Source organism: Simochromis diagramma, unplaced genomic scaffold, assembly GCF_900408965.1.
Source record: "Simochromis diagramma unplaced genomic scaffold, fSimDia1.1 OVJJ01000304.1, whole genome shotgun sequence".
NCBI lineage: Eukaryota > Metazoa > Chordata > Actinopteri > Cichliformes > Cichlidae > Simochromis > Simochromis diagramma.
In genome coordinates this window covers 5,386,470-5,405,235 of record NW_024387030.1, presented here as the reverse complement: position 1 = coordinate 5,405,235, position 18,766 = coordinate 5,386,470, and the positions used below count along the sequence as shown (strand labels likewise).

Sequence of the window (18,766 nt, the reverse complement as noted above, 5' to 3'; positions counted from 1 at the left end):
AGTAATAACTTAGTCCCATCCCATTACTGCCCTCCGCAGTTCGACATATTAAACTGCTATTTTATTGGAAACTCGAATTGTAATAGTCGTCGCACAATTAAAGTACTAGTAATATTAAGTACCAATCCAGGGCTCTGGTAGAAACTCAATGAATGTTTTTTTTTATGATGGCCAAACAAAGTTTTAACAGAAAATGAAAAAAATCTATAAATGTAGTTTAAATATATACAAACAAACCTTTATGTTAAGCATTACTTAGGTTTATGCTAAAATCTCTGACTACAGTTGATCTCTGATGCTAATACTGATGAATCTGACAGCAAATTGCTTGTACCTTTTAACATTTTTAAAGACCCCTTTAAAACATAAATATGCGTACTTTTTTAATGTAAACTGTAGCTTGATGCTATTGCCTACAACAATGACTATAACCACAACTATAATGTATTTTAAAGGTAAGTTGTGTTTTTGTTTTAGGCTAGATCCCTATTTATTTAATTTGATGGAGCTTATCAAAGCACAACATGGAGGTTACTCCTTGGCCTCTCAGCAAGAAGATCCTGGGTTTGAAGCCACTAGCCGGGAACCCTTCTGTGTGGAGTTTCCATATGCTCTATGTCTTTCTCCCTCAGTCCAGGTTTTTCCCTCAGTCCAAAGACATGCGTTTTAGATTAATTAGTGATTCTCTGCGAAATGTAATGTAAATGTAAAAGTAAATAAACAAATTTAAATGTTTTATATCTACAATTGCATTAATATTTCTCTCACATTTAATGGAAAGTGAAGAGGGGTCTTTTGCAATCACTTCCATTGCATTAGTTAGTAAAAGATCTAATATGAAAAAGAAAAAGAAATAAAATAAAAACAACAAAAAACATTTTGGAACCATAGATTTTTATTCCATTTTGGCCAGCTTATAGGTCCCCAGAAAACCTACAGTCATATTTTTCTTTTCATCACAAAATAAGAGAAAAACAATCAGGCAGCAAACCATTCGGTTATTAGGCAGTATTGCTGATAATAACTGACACGCACTGTTGCTAAAATCTCTGAAGCTGCACTGAATAAAAAAAGCTGAAATGAAAACATCTGCACCAAATGTTCTGTAACTTTTTGCAAAATACTTTCCAGTTAAAATAAACTTCTAAAAACAAGTGACAGATTTCCAGATATGATCACATTTTTTTCTTTATACAATAGCACCAAATCTACATGAATCTGACTCCCACTAACGGGTCATCTCTAGCAACTTATGAGTATGTTGTAGTTAATAGCTCTGCATGTTTATGCTCTCATTCTTTTTTCTGTAACATCAACAAAAATAAAAAAAAACCAAAACAACTCAGGGTGCAATGTTAAAGCAAAGGTGAAATACAAAATTATTCAAATTAGCAACATACACACATATTTTTCTAAGCACATAATAATGTTAGGTCACTAAATACACAGCGCAAGCAGCATTACATTTTCTTTTGCAGGTACGACATTAAGTTCTGTGTAGGTAGCATTATTGCACACAAGCTCTATCTAAAGCAGCACTGGTTTCCAAAATAGGCAAACTACTGTACTTCACATTCAAATGCAGAATTCAAGTAGCATCATAAACACCCAGTGGAAACAAAACAGAGCCAACCAAGTGAATTTGATTGAAAAGATCTTAATCGTTACTGTGTAGATTTATTCTGGGTGACATGAGATCTACATGACATCATTTTCTGCTAATTTTCTAGCAGGCATCCTTTCAGCCAAATGCCTTTGGCTAGATATGGCACCCATAGACTTACTGTACACGATTACTGACAACTGTATCCACAATAGTTGATTCTGAAATCAACAAGGAAATAGAGAATAATGTTTCTTCAATCGAAATGTGTTTCAATTTACAAGTGGAAAAATGAACACACCGTCAGGTGTTGAATGGGTTGAATGTACAGAGTCCAAAATAATACGATTAACTATGTTCATTGCAGCACTTCATGGAAGTAGCATGAAGAGAAAATATATAAACTATGGCAAACTGTACTCAACTTTTCATGTTGCAGCTACCAAATTTATATATCCCTCTATTGCATGTTCAGCAAATTGAACATAATGTTGAAGACATTCAACTGAAAAAAATTCCAAATGAGATTATAAATAAATGTAATTAAATACCTATAAGTGTGATATAATAAAACTGTATAATATATCTACTTATTTCTTAATACGGATTTAAAATAGTGCAGCCTTTATATAACATACGGTATGGCTTAGTGAACGTGTGTATAAATTTTGAATGCCACTTCAGACTTATATATTTGCTGTGCTTATTTCTTTATAAACACGACAAGGTTATTAATTTGCAGTTCAATAGCGAGATAATGTGTTTGATACTACAGATGGCACTAAACCTCCAGACTGCTTTTAAAAGTCACTGCAACATAAGTTAGTTAGGTTTGTTTTCTTTAATCTAATATATACCATATCATAATAATTATAATACTTTGACTACATGACTACATTTAATATATGAACTAGAAATTATGGATTCACTTAAATCTCTTTCATCAACACCAACCTGGAGTGACTTTGCCCTAAACACACTGATTGTAAATTGCCTCCATGTGCAAGACTAGCTTGTACATATATTAATCTCTTCTAAGTAAAACAGGACATTTTCTCCATCGTAGCCCCACACGTTGGAAGCTAAGACCACTCAGCTCTGTTGAGTTAGTGCACAGCAACACCAAATGACCTTTTCACTTCAGCCTCTGAGTCACATTTGCCAAGGCAACAGCAAACGCTTGCACGGCTGAGAAAGGATACTGGAAATCCAAGATATAAGCATTTCCATCTATCCGCCCAAACTGCATCACCTAAAAAATTGTAGAAGAAGAAGATATTTCAGAAAGAAAGCAGTAACCAAAACATAAGCATCGTGAAGCTGCTTTTTTTAAAGCTAAAGCCCAAAGATATACAAGATGATGTCACACGTGTTTGGTGTTTTTGCTTTAAGGGCTGAAGCAAAAATAGAAAAATAGAAACCCCTGTGAGATGAAGAGACAACTCATTTTTAAATTCACTAATGTTGCTTATCATTACCTGTCTACCATCCAGTTCGATCTGAAAATTCTTTGCTGACTCCTGGGTGACTCGACCTCCAAAGTCAAGCTGGTACACCTGGGTGGCCTCATTCCACAGTGGCTGTTTATTGGCCATAACGTAGACAAACCCTTGGCTGCCTAAACTACGGTCCTCCCTTTCATTTGCCTTGCGACACTTTATCTCCTCCAGCTCACTTGCCATACGCATGCTGCGCTTGTTCTTCCAGCTCTTCTTACTACTCTGGTTCTGGTTCATTAGCTCGTCACCGCTAATGAAGAGCTCTGGCTCACTCTCTGAGCTATCCTGAAACTCATTCGTGGTCCTGTTCATTTTCTTTGTTTTATTAAGTTGTTCTCTCTGCCCCTTTGGCTTCTTTTTCTCTCTGCTACCAAGCCTCGGGCTCGCAATGAGAGTGTTGAAATCAGACAGCGCACGCCCTTCCTTTCTGGATTTGCCCTCAGACACAGTGGGCATGTTGGCCTCCTCTGCCCGGCTGTCAAGCCTTTTGCGGCTCTTCTTGTTGAAGCGCTCTGACTCTTGTGGGACAGGGCTTTCATTCAAGGATGATGGCTCTGGAAAGTTATTGGCAGATTCTGCGAGATCTTCTGTGGCACTTTTGGATGGTGGCAACTCGGTAGGTGGGGGAGGAGGGGGAAGAGGAGGTGGGGGAGGTGGTGCAGTAGGAGGAGGCGGGGACAGTATTGGCTTCTCCAAAATCTGGTGAGTTTTGGTTGGGAGTGGAGGCGCGGGAGGATCTTGCATGGGCGGTGGGCAGGGGTAAGGGTTCCAAGGGTGGAGGCTGACCGGGTGCAGTTGGAGTCCGGCACATGAGCTTGCTCCTGGGTACAGAGGAGGGAGAGGACAGCAGGCCAAGTTGGCCAGATTTGGGGGGTAGCCCGGTGGCAAGACCAAATTGGGGTCCTGCTGAGCAAAAGGGACAGGAGCGACCACTTCATTTGGAGAACACTGTTGCGGAGGGTTTTGCAAAGTCTGAAGTGGGGGTCCACTGTGACCCACCCCTGGAGGAAAGGGTGACAGGGATATCTGGTAACCTGATGGAAAAGTAAGAGTGCTTGTGCTCGGACTGGTTGGAGGTTTAGTTGTGAGGACAAAAGGAAGCCGAGTCACATCAAGGTGCTGAGCTTGACTGATAATAAGGGGAGGCGGTTTATGAGGTGGGGGAGCTAACATTGTTTGATCCGGGGTGAGCCAGAAATCTTCTGTGGCGGAGGTGTCCCACTGGTAAGGCGGAGGGCGTTTTACTGTCAAACTGACATCACCAAGAGTCAGCTGACGTACTGATTTTTCAAGGTGACACTGCTGATTTAAAGTCTCGTCCTCAGTAAATGCAGAGTTAACATACACTGTTCTGTCCCGACTGTTGTCAACGCCACCCAGTAGACTGTAAGATGACTGAGATGCCATTGGAGAGGCATTTTTGGAGTGCACTATAATGGTACTGTGATGCGCACCTTTCCCTGGTGGGAAGTCCTGCCTCACCACCGTTCCACCTGCAATACCACTACTTGTAGTTCCACCTCCACTGACACTAACACTGGTGCTGCTGCTGTTACTACTGCACTGTGTGCATGTGTATAAGGCAGTGGGCACCCTCTGCTGGTAGGAAAGGGCTAATGCACTGTTCATTTTAGCTTTAGTAGGTAGTGTCCTTGAGCTGTCCATCATCTGTGGCACTTTGAGGCCCACATCCCTTCGTTCACGACGTAGAGTGGCATGAATGAGGCTGCTATCAATTCTCTGGGGAGGAGGAAGTGTAGCTGTTACCTGATTGGCTGGATCAGGGTAAGGAGGGGGGTCTCCACTTGGTATTGTGTATCGAGGGACAGAAAGACGACTTAATGTTGCTGAGCTGTATGGAAGCTGAATTTTTTTATTCTCTGAGGAAGTGACTTTGAGGGTAGCTGAGCCCCCAATGCTGTGCACAGCGTATGCATTCTGGTTGCGAATGAGGCGCCTTCGTGGCCGACACACCTCCTCCACATTGCCACTGCTGTCAAAGGTCGTGATCCTTTCATACCCAAGAGGTGTTGGGTACTGTAAGGTGACAGGATGAAGCAAAAATTCATCCTTTTTCAGGCAGGGGTCCGGTGCCAGGATACTTGGGCTGTCACAGTTTGTGATGAGAGTTTGAGGAGGAGCAGCAGCTGAAGCTGCTGCTGCAGACACTACAGTCCCAGGGTACGGAGGAGGGGGATTTATTTTCCTCATCTGAATCTCTACAGACCCATCTGTATCGTTAAAGGAGGGAGGTAATGTACGTGGCAGACTTGGCTTCAGAGTGTGTCCATGGTCTCCCCTGTCGAGCCCTGGCTCAGTGGTCGGAGGTGGCATCTGGGGAAGAAGATGAAGCTGTTGCAAGGAAATAGTTGGATAGCCAGATGGAGGAGGGGGCAACGACATTTGGATCTTCAGTTGCTGCTGCATTTGTTGATGCTGCCTCTGCATTTGTTGATGCTGCTGCTGGATCTGCTGATGCTGCTGCTGGAGCTGCTGCTGCTGCTGCCTCATCTCTTGGATCTGCTGTCGGATTTGCTGCTGCTGCTGTTGCATCTGCTGCTGCTGCTGCTGCATTTGCTCGTGCTGCATCTGCATCTGCTGCTGCTGCTGTTGGATCTGCTGTTGCTGAAGCTGTTGGTTCGTCACTTGCTGTTGCGCTTGTTGCATTTGTTGATGTTGCTGAACTTGATGTTGCTGATGTTGCTGTTGTTGATGTAGCGTCTGCTGGTGGTGCAGCTGCTGTAGTTGCTGATGCTGCTGCTGATGCAGCTGCTGCTGTGACTGGGACGGGTGATGGTGTTGCTGTTGCTGCTGTTGCCCCTGCTGGTGGTGCAGCTGCTGTAGCTGCTGGTGTTGCTGCTGCTGCAGCTGCTGCTGCTGCTGCAGCTGCTGCTGTGATTGGGACGGGTGATGGTGTTGCTGTTGCTGCAGTTGCTGCAGTTGCCCTTGCTGCTGTTGATGATGGTGCATTTTCTGCTGCTGCTGTGTCTGTATTTGTTGTGACTGTTTAGATGGCTGCTGGCGAGGCTGCTGTGAATGAGAACGCTGTGAATGAGGCTGTGGTGGGAGATGGTGAGGTGGAGGTGGGGGAGGTAAAGTGCCAGGGAGAAGAGGACCCATCTCCAACCCGTTGAAGATCATCTGACCAGGGCTGGTGTATCTAGTTGGCACAGGATATGGTGACGCAACAGCATCCTGACCATGATCAGTGACAGGGACAGAGGCTGCTGCTGCTGCAGCTGCTGCTGCAGCAGTGGCGGTCGGGTTGGTCAGAACATCAAGCTGAATATTCTGATTGGCCAAAAGAGACTGAACCAGACCAATACTCTGAGTTGGGGACATGGCTTGAGCTGGGCTGTGGATGGGAGCAATGGGAATGTTGACTGTACATGGAGGATTGTCTCCAGCCACTCCAGACGGCCCCATGACTATATAAGAAGACAGAGAAGAAGAGTATAAGCGACTTAGGATGATAATAAACTGATGGGCATGCAAACTAATTCATTTGCATCTTTTTGGATTTCCTTTTTACCTGGTAAGTCATCCTCATCCTCGCTGAACACATTGGGGTTGAACACCGGCAGGCTCATAAAGTCATGAGAAATCTTTCGCACTTCTGGAAGGTAGATTGTCATCTGTCTCGGTTGCAAATGAAGCAAACTGGTCTTATAGATGACTGAAAAAGAAGAAAATAGAGTTGACTCGAGAAGGAAAAAGAAAGTAACTTTTGAGAAAAGTCATGTATATGTGCTGCTTTTGTTTTTTACCTGCGCCAAGATTCGTGGGGAGGAACGAAGCAAGTCCCACAATTTTGAATTTTGTCCCCCAAATATTAGATGTCACTTGTGCAAGGTAATTGTGCTGTGAGGCAGAAAATTGAAGATAAGGGGGGAAAAGTGAATAATAAGTGTGAAAGCTTTGCTGCTAAGCACATGTGAACCTACTTCCAGCACACTATTGACTGTTATAGTCCATGATAAATAATTAAACTGATGACAGTGCTCCTTCGCTAGTTTTCCCTCCTGATTTTCCCCTGCCCTGCTGCCTGATCATGGAGCAAATGCACACCTACATGTAAGAGATAATCAAGTAAAGAGTGTAATCTGGGTTTAAAAAACTTAAATAGAAGCTAAAGCAGTTAATTATCTGCAGCTTCACAGAGTTAACTACAGCAGAGCAGAGTCCTTAAAGGCTGCACACATCTGCTCACTTGGCACATCAGCAGAAACTTAAATTTGTGTACCTTACTTTAAATGTTGCTGAAGTAGAGACAAGATTAATGTGGACCTAACAATAAATCACAGTCTGTATTTTTCTTTACCTCTGACAGGTGAGCATATATTCTACAGTCAAATCATTTGTTACACAGTGGCCATCATCCGTTTGAGTGCTGAACTTCATCATAGCAGTTGGCTGCCTAAACTAAATGCTTTTCTTCTACCCATGGATGGATGTATTGATAGTTCAGGGGGCTGGAGGCTATCCAAGCTGCCACAGGGCGAGAGGGTACACCCTGGACAGGTCACCAATCTGTTTCAGGGCTAACACAGAGAGACACACAACCATTTGTGCTCACATTCACCAGAATCACCAATTAATCTAACCCCGCTAAATGCATGTCTTTGGACTTCAGAAGGAAGCCAGAGTACCTGGAAAGAGCCCAGAGCATGCAAACACAGAAAGGCCATGGCCAGATGATGGATTTGAACTTAGAACTTTGTTGCTGTAAGGCAACAGGGATAACTGGCCTATGCTGCCCTAGATAAACAAATATTTTTCTTTTTTTTAAAGCTTAAATTCAAAGTCAGTATTTCCACTATGGCAGTAACTGTGAGTTTGCCAATCATTAAAGGATCTAAAAGAAATATGGCAGCCCAGTAACAAAGAAAACATATTGTAACATAAGTTGCTGTGAATTACACAGTGATAATAATGCAGGTACTACAGTATTACTAGCTAATGAGCATGAGCTGTAATACTTGGCAGTACATTGTATTTGGCAGGTCATTACCTCCGTAATTCCATCCATAGAAAACTCACGCCGTGTCAGGCTGGGTGACCGAACGGGAGGCTTCTTTGTTGGTAGGCGTGGTGATCGCTGGCCTTCTTGATTGGCACGTGAAAGTTTGGGAGATTTTCTTGATTCCATGTTCAACCTTGGAAACAAAGACACATTTTTACACCTCATAAAATCACTTGGAATGATGAAAAAACATTGCTGGAGAAAATGTGCAGAAAAATAAAAAACATTTATATAACTTCAGACGTGTTTTGGTGACCTGTTTCCGCGAGATAACTTTGGTGACTTCTTCCCGACCCACTCATCGCTCAGCTCAATGTCACTGGAGTCAGAGCAGTTACAGCTGTCGGTGTATGAGATCATGGGATTGACGCAAACTTCCTCTGAAAGAAGCACAGCAAAGAAAAATAAGAAATAAAGTTGAGTTTGAACAAAATATCTACAATACACCCACTAACATGCCATTAGTGGGCAAGCTCTGCATGAATAACATTAAATGCAACACGAGTGCAGCCAGGTCACGATATACTCTATTCCTGTATCAGGCCCCAGACCATGTTGCATCAGAAAACAACACTCATCACCACACTCTGTACTTGTTCTTCCTCAAGGTGAATGACGAGCGCACAGCACAAATAGGCACAAAAACAAGGTGCATACAGAATGACCCTGGGCAGGTCTATTTTCTGTTCCACCCCTAATGCATTTTGTGGTTACTTTGGTTCATGACCATTCCAAACTGTGCAGAGTTTTCACTGCAGCTAAAGACAAAATGAATAGCGACTTTTAAAAGATTTAGGTGAAGTGCTTTCTTTCAGGTCTAAACCCACCTGCCTTGCCATCAGTTTTTGGATCCATAATAACAAACTCGGGCCGAAGTTTACTGATGCGCCTTCCTTTGAGAATAGGCACCAGTCCTCCTAAATATTCTAGGTACAGCGTGTAGCAGGGTCCGCCTGCTTCAGGACTGTCCTCAGCTCGCTTCATGGTGCAGTGGAGCCTTTCGTTCCCTGCTGTGGGATAGCTGACAAAGTCGCGGATGTTGTTGGGGTCAGGAATTGGGGGCTAGAACAAAGAAAGGAAGGAGCTGTAAGACTGCTGGACACTCAAATGAAAAGATGCCCCTGTCAGCAATTTTCCTTTACTCGCTGTGCAATAAAGTTGGTAAGAAACCTATCTCTGACAGTCACTGCACACTAATGAAACAGGGATCATTGCACCGCAACGGTGTATATGAAAAGCAGTGGTGAAAAGCATCACTAACACCTGACCATCTGCTGTACCAAAAAAGACCTGATGCAGGATTGCACATTAAACTTTAATACCTTGATGGTGGGGATAAAAGCAGTGGTGACATAAGAGCAGAGAAGCGAGGGCATGTTTAGTTTCCCGACATCTTTCTCCTCTCGCAGGGCGCTGGCAATGCCTTGCTGGCATAAAAGTTGGAGGCTGGCCACCCTGTGCTCCACACGGACCACATAGAGAGCTGGTCCACATGCGAGGAACAGACGGGAATCTCTGTGACCCCAACAAATGGTGGTTATGGGCCTCTGAAAAAGAACCACTGAGAATAAGAAACTTCTTGCACACGTCAATAGCAGAGCAGGTTCGCTAGTTTCTGTTTTATGCTACTTCCTATTGTTGACTTAGAGCTGGAACAAAGGTTAACACCCTTTAGGTCAGATTACAAAACAAACAATCTACACCCTTGTATCTGGCAAAGTGTCAATCCTAATCTTTGTTGTAGTTTTCTTTCAAGAATGTCTGAAAATGTTTAACAATTGAAAGACAATTTCTACTAATTGGTCCTCACTTGTGTGGATTTCATGAAATATGACACAAGGTTTATGTTCATTATTATAATTTTTTTAAGCAAGACATCTATCCCTTAATTTATGAAGGACTAACCTGTGCCGGTGTTTCCAAAGTGTAGATGTGTTCACCTTGGACATTATAAAACTTAACAAGGGCATTCCTCATGATGGATGCACAAGCTGAGTCAGAAGGGAGCCCATGTCTCTCCATGCCAGCCACAGCCAGGAGGTCTCCCTGGGAGCACCACTGGGCCTCGACGTCTTTGGTGTAAAGAAAAAGGGTATTTACTTCACATGATTAACAGTATATATCACTAAAGTTGCAAATTAACATACTTATGTTCAGAGTTCATACCTTTAAGCCCTGAGCGAATTATACTAGGAGAGAGGTCATCATAGTTATTCATCAAACTGATATCTCCTGATAAGAAGGTGACAGTCAACAGAGGCTTAACTCGCCGCACTTGGAGGAAGAAAGAAAAGTACACATGTGAGTCTTCCTCAGGCAACACTTTTAACTAAGTTACATGAGCCGAAGGGCAAACTGGTTTAGTACCTAAAGGCAGAATATTGTCATCGGAGTCTGTGTCGCTCTCCGTGCTGTCCTCGACTAGGAAATCGGGGCAATTCCAAGACATGCTCACAATCCCATCAGACTCGTGTAACAGAACATGGGCAAGCATCCTTCCGTGACAGTCCATCACAATTACCTGACCATCTGCTGTTCCAAACAACACCTGAGGGGACATTGCACATTAAACTTTAATAGTTGATTAGATAAACAAACAAACCCATTTCACTCACTCACTTCAAGATTATGACATTATTCCACAACACCTTTACATTTTTGAATTATACGTAATTGTAATTAACTTTTATGTAGTACAAATTCAGCCAAACATAGGTACCTGCTGATCGTCAGGGGTCCAGATGCCACAAGTGATCTGGCTCTCCAGATTAATCTCAGAGGACCAGTGTCTTTGACCGCTGACCGAGCCGACTAACACAAACCCATCTCTGTATGCAATGAGGGCTTGAGTGCCATCATGGGACCAAGTGAAGTCACTCACCTAATTTAAAGATTTCTATGATTAGTGTAATTACACAAGAGGTCAGCGCCAAGAAGATAGAGCCTTTCTGTTGCATCAGTTGGAGTACAAGCGTGTTAAATACCATAAAGATGGAAAACAAAGCAATTTTAGCTCATATTTGCAAAAAAAATTCATGTCTACCTGGGCTCCTCTGTCATTCACTAACTCCACAGACCATCTTCCTTCATACTGAATCCACACAAATATGCCTCCTTCCATATCGCAAGTGGCCAGCTTCTGGAAGGGTTCATTCCAGCGCACCAAGACAACCTGCAAATACCCCAAACACCATCAGCTTTTTTTCACTAGCAGAGGAACATTCATCAAAATAAAAGCTAAAGTAGTTTAAAGAAAAATCAACTTACAAAGAGGAAAAAAATAATAATTTCAACAGCAGTAAATGTGTTTAAATATTAATGGCACACAATAATGAAAATGCACTCTGTTCATATAGCATTTTAATTTATTTAAATGTAATAAAAATTAGCATTTCAGCGAGATGAATCATTTTCCAAAGTATGCTAATGCATAGTCTCTGTAAATATAGTGTGCATTTAACCCAATTTAGTTCTGTAATATGCAGGATTGTTTTGTTTTAATTTATTTATTCAAACAGTAATTTCTTGATTTTACTCTGCTGTTGCAAAAGTTCCTTTACGAGTGGGCTGGATCAGTAAGAAGATCATTGTTTTAGTTGTGTAAAATGAAAGAGCAGAGGTCAAATTCTTATTTATACATTCAACTCATTGCAAAAAAAGAGAAAATCCCACCTCGCTGTTGTGTCCTCGCAGGTTAAAATTGATTCTCTGAGGTGTACTTCTATCCCTCCTGCAGTGACTCGATGTAAACGTCACCCCAACGACTCCTCTCCCATTCCCTGTGGCGAGCCAACCCTCCTCATAGTACCGTCTCCGGCACACTGGCTTGTCCTTCTCACTCTTGGGGACCCGGCCTTTCCACGAGAGGCAGAGGATGTTGGAGTCGCTGCAGAGGATGGGACCATGTTCCACGGCGGCCAACATCCCTACTGATTGACCAGGCTGGCAAGCGAAACAAAGAAAGAGAGTTTCAAATAACACCATGCTTTCAATTGTAATAAAGCTAGATAATGAACGTTTTCAGTTTATGTCAGTGTGTGACTCTGCATTTACTTAAAACTGCCTTTTCAGTGAAGCTCAGGGCATTCTGGTATGAACACTGTCATGGTCAACAGGAAGCTCGGCTGTGGTTACTAATGTAAAATATGAAATAGTTTAGATTAAAAGCTTATTGACCTTTGAAACACAAGATGACAGAACAATCTCAATACAAGATCCAAGCTTTCCTGATGCTTCCAGTCATATCATACAATCTTAATGGGCAGTTGCTGTTTGCCCGGTACAAATTTCCTTCTTTTCTGAGCACTTCTGGACCTTGGCAGTTCATTCAAAGGCCTTTTTGGGGTGGAGTTTAATCAAAGCAGCTACAAAGATTGAACTTTCAACATCAGCTTTAAGGGTGATTTTGGAAAGAAGTCTTTAATGTAAAGAGAGAAAAACCGGATTTTCAATATATACAAAGATAAACAAGGGGCTAGTGCAGGGGTGGGCAATCTCAGTCCACGAGGGCCGGTGTCCCTGCAGGTTTTAGATCTCACCTGAATCACATGATTAGTTCGTTACCAGGCCTCTGGGGAACTTCAGGACATGTTGAGGGGCTAATTTAGCCATTTAAATCAGCTGTGTTGGTTCGAGGACACATCTAAAACCTGCAGGGACACCGGCCCTTGTGGACTGAGATTGCCCACCCCTGGGCTAGTGATATAATCACAAATATGGTGAGACTTTTCTGTATAAAAATAAAAACACAGCTTTGTGTATGTTCCTTTTACACAGAGATCATCAAGATGAGTCACCTATGTTATCAAGTTATGAGCAGAGAGTTGGTTCAGCTTTAAAATGTTGCCTCCCAGAGGCGTAAATTTGCATGTTAAGAGAAAACCCCTGAAAAAACACCCAATTAACAAATTCATGGATATCAGTGGGCATCATCTTCCTGAGCTTATGTGCAGGTACCAGACTGGCGAGTGAAACCAGGCACTTACATGACTTACAGGTTCTTTGATAAATTCCATCCTAATGATTTTCATTTGTGTGAACAGACTTTACGCAAGTACACAAGTGAATCACCAAATGTGCTCTGACACCAGTAAAATCACGATGTCTGCTGCTCATAGTGTTCTAGCTGTTATTCTATTATTCACTGTCCGTGGAGTGGCTCCAGGATTTGTCTCTAGATTACATCATCACGACAGTCTGTGTTTTATTTCTTCATATTCACAAACTGAAAATGAGAGGAGGACTAGACGAAACATGTGAATTGCAATTTAGGGCACAAATATGCAAACCACAGTGTATTTTTAAATCCTGTCTCCACAACGTAGGTTAGACACATTTCATTTTTGGGCGCATTCATTTTGCAACCTTCCTACTCATTTGGATTTACATGAAAATGTCTGAAAGAGCTCACTCACATAGATATCGTAAAGATTTCCCACATTAGCCCTGGAGGACCTTTAAAATGCTATTTTAACTCTTTTAGGTCCCCGTAGTAGCTTTTAAACACTGCTATTCTATAATACTAATTTCACTGAACACAATATTTTACAAGTACGACAGAAACAAATCTAGTCTGGTTTGCTTTTAGTTTTTGGGTGTCTCTTCTGCAATTTAAAATCAAGATCTGTTTATGAACGGTTTAGATCCTACGTGGTATCGTCTAGCACACTACATAATAGGTAATAGCATTTTATAATATGGCTAATTAAAGTGAAAAATGACATTCAAGTTAGTCTGGCAGCACATAAATATAAAAAATACCTCATAGTTCCTGGACATGTTGAGTCAAAATTCCTCCATTGAAGGTGTCCATATTTCCATTCAGATGGTGCACTGGAGGGTAGTGGCTGCTCTGCTCTTGATACTTACAATAAAATCTACGGGGAAGTAAAATGCATCATACAACCAAATGGTGTCCAGCTCTACATTCACCCAAATCAAGCAGCTCTACGCTCCAGAGTTTGCCATTAAATGACTTGAGGCTTCTGTGCCAGTAGCCCATCCCATGTCTTCCTGATGTGGCTCCAGAGAGTTGTGCAATCCTGTTGCAGTGAAGATGAAAAAAAGAGGAAAAGAGGAATTTTGTTATTCAACAAGTAAGGTAATCAGAGAGAGAAAGAGAGAGAGAGAGAGAGAGAGAGAGAGAGAGGTGGTTTTTGCTTTAAATAGCATCCTTGTCATTCAGTGCATCAACCTTGAAATTCACAGTGTTTCTCAGTCTCTATGCAACAGCAACACTGCATTGGAGACCAAGGCACTCGCAGTCTCCATGGGTACTGATACTGTCTGTTCCTTTTCACCACAGCAGCAGCAGCAGCAGCAGCCAGGCAAGCATAAGAACTAAAATGCCCAATATTTTACACGAAGCAGACCCAAAACATATCATAGTGTAGCTAACAATAATATAATTGCATCTTATGACTCAAACTCAGGTTTGAGACTTTAGCACCCGATTACAGTCGAAATAAATTACCCATCCTTTCCTTTATAAAGGTCTCCCACTACATGACACATTACATCAAATGATTTTCCCATTCAAAGGCGTCTCACCGCATGCAGTAGTCTGAATGATTGAGCGCTTACGAGACAAAAACAAACTGCGGTGGTAAATGAATGTATTCATTTATAAAAGCGACTGTGGGGAGAAAAATATATCCTATATGTTGTACGTACCTGACACCGCTGTAATCACGTACTAATCCAGATGTAGTCGGCGCACAGTGCGGTAGTGTTGCCAGGCACTTTTCCGCTGGCGCACTTTGGGGTTGTGGCTTTAACGCGGGTTGCCATGAGGCAGGTAGCACGTAAAATAGACCAATGTTTTCAAGTTAGTACAAAATAAAAGCGTCAACACCCATGATAATCGTCTTAACAAGCGCTGGAGGTGACTATGTGCAGTTCATTTAGGTATCTTATGATATTGAGGCTCGTCCACGGGCTGTTAGCATATAATAAATATTAGATTCAACACTGCACTTCAAAAGCGTGTATCCTTCATGATGGCAACCCCACAAGGCGCACCCGATCTTTGCGACGTAAGTTGAGGTGACATTCTTGACACAACACCTTGATGTTATGCGTGCGCTGGTAACCCACTGTCCCACCTTTCTGCCTCATGATCAGCATCACAAACAAGAGACACGAATTTCATTAAATTCACATGCGTGTGAATTCTATAACAACAGATTCAGACATTTAAAAATAATTATTTTTGTTCTTTATTGGCTCTCATGGACACACAATCAGGGGCAGAATCTGCTCTCAGACCCTTTAAAAACAAACAACAACAACAACAACAAAAAGAAAACAAACACAATTGGTAGTTTACAGGTTATGAGAGGTCATGTTACAATTAACCAGTTTAAAGAAAATCACCCACTGACTGTTTTTGATAATTAACTAATCAGTGAACCACTTCCAAGCTAAAGCGAAAACAGCTCCCCCAATCTTCCTCGGTGTGCAAATGTGCCTCTTGTGTCCGTTTATAGGTCATCACAAATGGATATGTAACATTTAGAGAAGACAAAATAGGATGGCCATTATTATTTTGTCATTTGCTGATATTTTATGAAAAAAAAGTGAATTACAGGGAAAATAATGTGCAAATGTATCAATTATGGAAACTGCAACCCTTATTCGTGTCTTTAAACAAAAGCTGAGCTAACACTTCATGTCTCTAACCCCTTCACACTGCGTCAAAGTGAATCGTGCACAGACAGCTGTCCCTTTAAAAACAACGCAAAGCCAGAAAGTCTATTGTTATCCACCGAACTGCTTCAGTTCTTGTTGTATTTATGTGGACTTTTTCAGGTGCAAGTCTCTTCAAAGGCATGGATAACAGTGTCATATGCAGGAGGGGGCGTCTGCGAGGGTAGAAAACCTTTAAGCCCATTGTTGCCCAGCCAGAAGGAATGCCTCTTGTTTGACACAAGCGATGCTGAATCAGATGAGTTTGAAGGCGCTGCATCCTCAGACACCTGGGTGTCATCTCCCATATCTAGGGCAGGCCTGCTCTTCTTGGGCAGTGGGCGAAACGTGGATGTCTCTGCACCTGGCTTACTCCCCAGGGGGCCAACTGGCTCGAGAGAGGGCTGTCTGTAGACGCTCAAAAAAGTGCTTCGGTACAGGCCCAGCTGGCTGCTCGTGGCATCGTTTGTTTGTGAAGCGCCAGATTTCTTTTTGGAGTGCCTGGTGATCCTGGCTGTAGCCCGGCGCCTGGATGCCCAGGTCAGCAGAACGTAGATCAAAGCACCCAGCAGCAGGCCCACAAGCACAGATAAACAGAAGGCTAGAATCATATCGCCTGGAAACAGAGAAATCATGCAAAGTCTCAGAAAAGGGACTGCAGAGGGATAAAAAAAAAATGGCTGGAAATATTTAGTTTAGAGGGAGATAGGATGGATTGTGTTGTTCTCATATTGGGTAAATTATATATTCAAATGGTAGTTTCAGGAGAGGAACAGCTAAGATCTTAGAGTTGTTTTGAAATTTTCCTCCGGTGTATTGATTTATTGTTTCTGGGAAACGCTATACTGGGCTACGATGTTACATAAAACCTTACATCATACCTGGTGTGTGGGTTTTTTAGTCTGTGTAGTGTCAGTGTGATGAAGTGCAAACAGACCATTTCATTTATGTCAAATGTATAAAAGATTTACTCAACATTTCCATCGTCATTCTTGTCCAGAAACAATGGAAACTTTTAAAATCACGTACTAAAATTGGACAGCCGCATAGAAAGCAATTCATATGTTATGTAAGACATCAAGACAGCTATGGCAAACAAAGCCTATCACAGATAAAAACATGTTCTACTATAGAAGAAAATATAAGAAACTCAAAGGGGGTATTTTAAGTGCTGTATACTTGCTGTTCTGACTCTGTCTGCAGTAAAGAATTGCATCCAAGATACTTGAATAGTACTGAAGTAGCAGCAGGACTCTATTTTGGCCCCAGACCATTCAGTACTTGTTTGACTGATCCAAAAATAATGTGCATTTTAGTATTTTCTAGTGATCTAATTTTGGATTGCAGGTTTTTTTACTGTGAGACTGTATGTGTTGAATCAAGTGAAGAACTATCACATCTATATTTTAAAATACAAAACTTTGTACTTTTACACAGTGTAGGCTACAGCTTTGGGAAAGAAATGCAGATACACTCACCCAGATTGAATGATTTGTCTATTTCCAAAGAGGGATCCGTTTTATTTTGTGCCATTATTCCACTATGAGCTCAGCTCTAGATTCCACACAGACGGAGAAACACTGAGCTTTTTCCAAGACAGACTTTTTGCTTTTTCCCCCCTACAGTGTTTGCTGTGGCGGAAACTTTGCTGTCATGCTTCCTTCCCTCTCTGTCTTTAAAATTAGCAAACGCACTGCTTATCTGTGTGGGACATAACACAGGGAAACAAGCTCATTTCCTTTTACATCATTTCCTTGCGATCAATACTTTTTAATGAGCCATTATTGACACTTTTTTTTACATTTAAAAAGCAGGCCATGTTTAAGATTTCTATTACTTATGTAACAATTTTATTCAGATCATTCAGTATCATATAGAAAGTTTTTCATGGATTTTCAGGCAAGTCAGAATAAATAGTCTTTCCTCATATGCCTGAGAAAGTTTTCAAGTGTCTTGACAAGGTTCTGGATAATGAAAACCTAACCATCCGCTTAAGAGTCTGCAGGGTATCAAGCTCTGAGTCTCTGTGGGGATTTCCTTCAATTGTTGCTGTGTTCCCACTTCATTCCTGCCCTAAGAGCTTTCAGGCCAACAGCACAGCCTGAACCACAGCTCTCTGGAGCTCAGCACGTCTTTGTATTTTTGTGTTCCTCTGTTTTGTTTTCTAAGGTTTCGTTTCAAGCTTTCATTTAGTTAAAACGTGTTGTTTCTAGGTAAATGAGCTGATGCTCGTTTGTAAGACAGTCATGTCACAGAAAAGTCCAGTAGGTGGTGCCAGAGTACTTGTAATGAGTTTTATTTCGAGCACTTGGTTTGCACATAGGTTTTGAAACATATTAAGGTATGATAGTGTACAGACTTGCTTTCCTTTAGGGGACAAACAGTTTTGTCAAGCAGTGGTTCGTGCAAGTCTCTAGAGAATAAAGATAAATTTAAATTTAGCACAAATGTGTGTTTGGTCGATTATTTCTTTGTAGTGACAATGATTGTTGGCTGTAGTGGGTGTCTGCTCTAAGCATGCCACGTTTAGGAAAACTTCAAGGTGGTGTTCCGCAAAATTTAGACATAAACACAAATTAATTTCTTTACTTTGATTGCTAAGTTTAAGTAATGAGCTCTGTGTCTGTTTGTATCATGAATTAAATGTAATACATGTAAACCAATACATGCTCATGCTTTAAGCTATTAAGTAAATGGCCTGTATTTGTAAAGCGCTTTACACAACCAGTCATCCACACACTGGTGATGGCAAGCTACATTGTAGCCACAGCCACCCTGGGGCGCACTGACAGAGGCTGCCGGACACTGGCGCCACCGGGCCCTCTGACCACCACCAGTAGGCAACGGGTGAAGTGTCTTGCCCAAGGACACAACGACCGAGACTGTCCAAGCCAGGGCTCGAACCGGCAACCTTCCGATTACAAGGCGAACTTGAGCCACGATCGCCCCTTACAA

The 18,766-nt window shown here is 42.0% G+C and overlaps 2 protein-coding genes across 4 annotated transcripts; both read right to left on the bottom strand.

Annotated features, from left to right (window-relative positions):
- Positions 1 to 877: 877 nt before the first annotated feature.
- tulp4b (TUB like protein 4b) lies at positions 878 to 17,476 on the bottom strand. 3 transcript variants are annotated; one of them, XM_040041701.1, is made up of 17 exons: positions 14,798 to 15,934; positions 13,886 to 14,166; positions 12,179 to 12,258; positions 11,798 to 12,067; positions 11,169 to 11,297; positions 10,845 to 11,006; positions 10,493 to 10,673; positions 10,292 to 10,399; positions 10,031 to 10,197; positions 9,448 to 9,672; positions 8,953 to 9,187; positions 8,382 to 8,505; positions 8,114 to 8,258; positions 6,870 to 6,963; positions 6,635 to 6,778; positions 3,082 to 6,530; positions 878 to 2,855 (listed from the first exon to the last, which is right to left on the bottom strand). In XM_040041701.1, exons 4-17 carry the CDS (start codon positions 12,047 to 12,049, stop codon positions 2,739 to 2,741), a joined length of 5,532 nt encoding a protein of 1,843 aa, XP_039897635.1. In that variant the 5' UTR covers positions 12,050 to 12,067; positions 12,179 to 12,258; positions 13,886 to 14,166; positions 14,798 to 15,934; the 3' UTR covers positions 878 to 2,738. The 3 variants fall into 3 exon arrangements, with proteins under 3 accessions (XP_039897635.1, XP_039897634.1, XP_039897633.1); XM_040041700.1 differs by lacking the exons at positions 12,179 to 12,258; positions 14,798 to 15,934 and adding an exon at positions 17,290 to 17,476; XM_040041699.1 differs by lacking the exon at positions 12,179 to 12,258.
- Positions 15,931 to 16,422, bottom strand: myct1b (myc target 1b). Its single transcript, XM_040041613.1, has one exon. It carries the CDS (start codon positions 16,420 to 16,422, stop codon positions 15,931 to 15,933), a length of 492 nt encoding a protein of 163 aa, XP_039897547.1.
- Positions 17,477 to 18,766: the final 1,290 nt, after the last annotated feature.

What these genes read in the sequence shown, in the direction of transcription:
- tulp4b (XM_040041700.1), bottom strand. An exon ending in AAGTTATCTCGCGGAAACAG is followed by an intron (nt 8,259 to 8,381) that starts GTCACCAAAACA and finishes TTTGTTTCCAAG; the next exon opens with GTTGAACATGGAATCAAGAA. An exon ending in TCGAACTGGATGGTAGACAG is followed by an intron (nt 2,856 to 3,081) that starts GTAATGATAAGC and finishes ACAATTTTTTAG; the next exon opens with GTGATGCAGTTTGGGCGGAT.
- myct1b (XM_040041613.1), bottom strand. Translation starts at nt 16,422, where the DNA reads ATGATTCTAGCCTTCTGTTTATCTGTGCTTGTGGGCCTGCTGCTGGGT.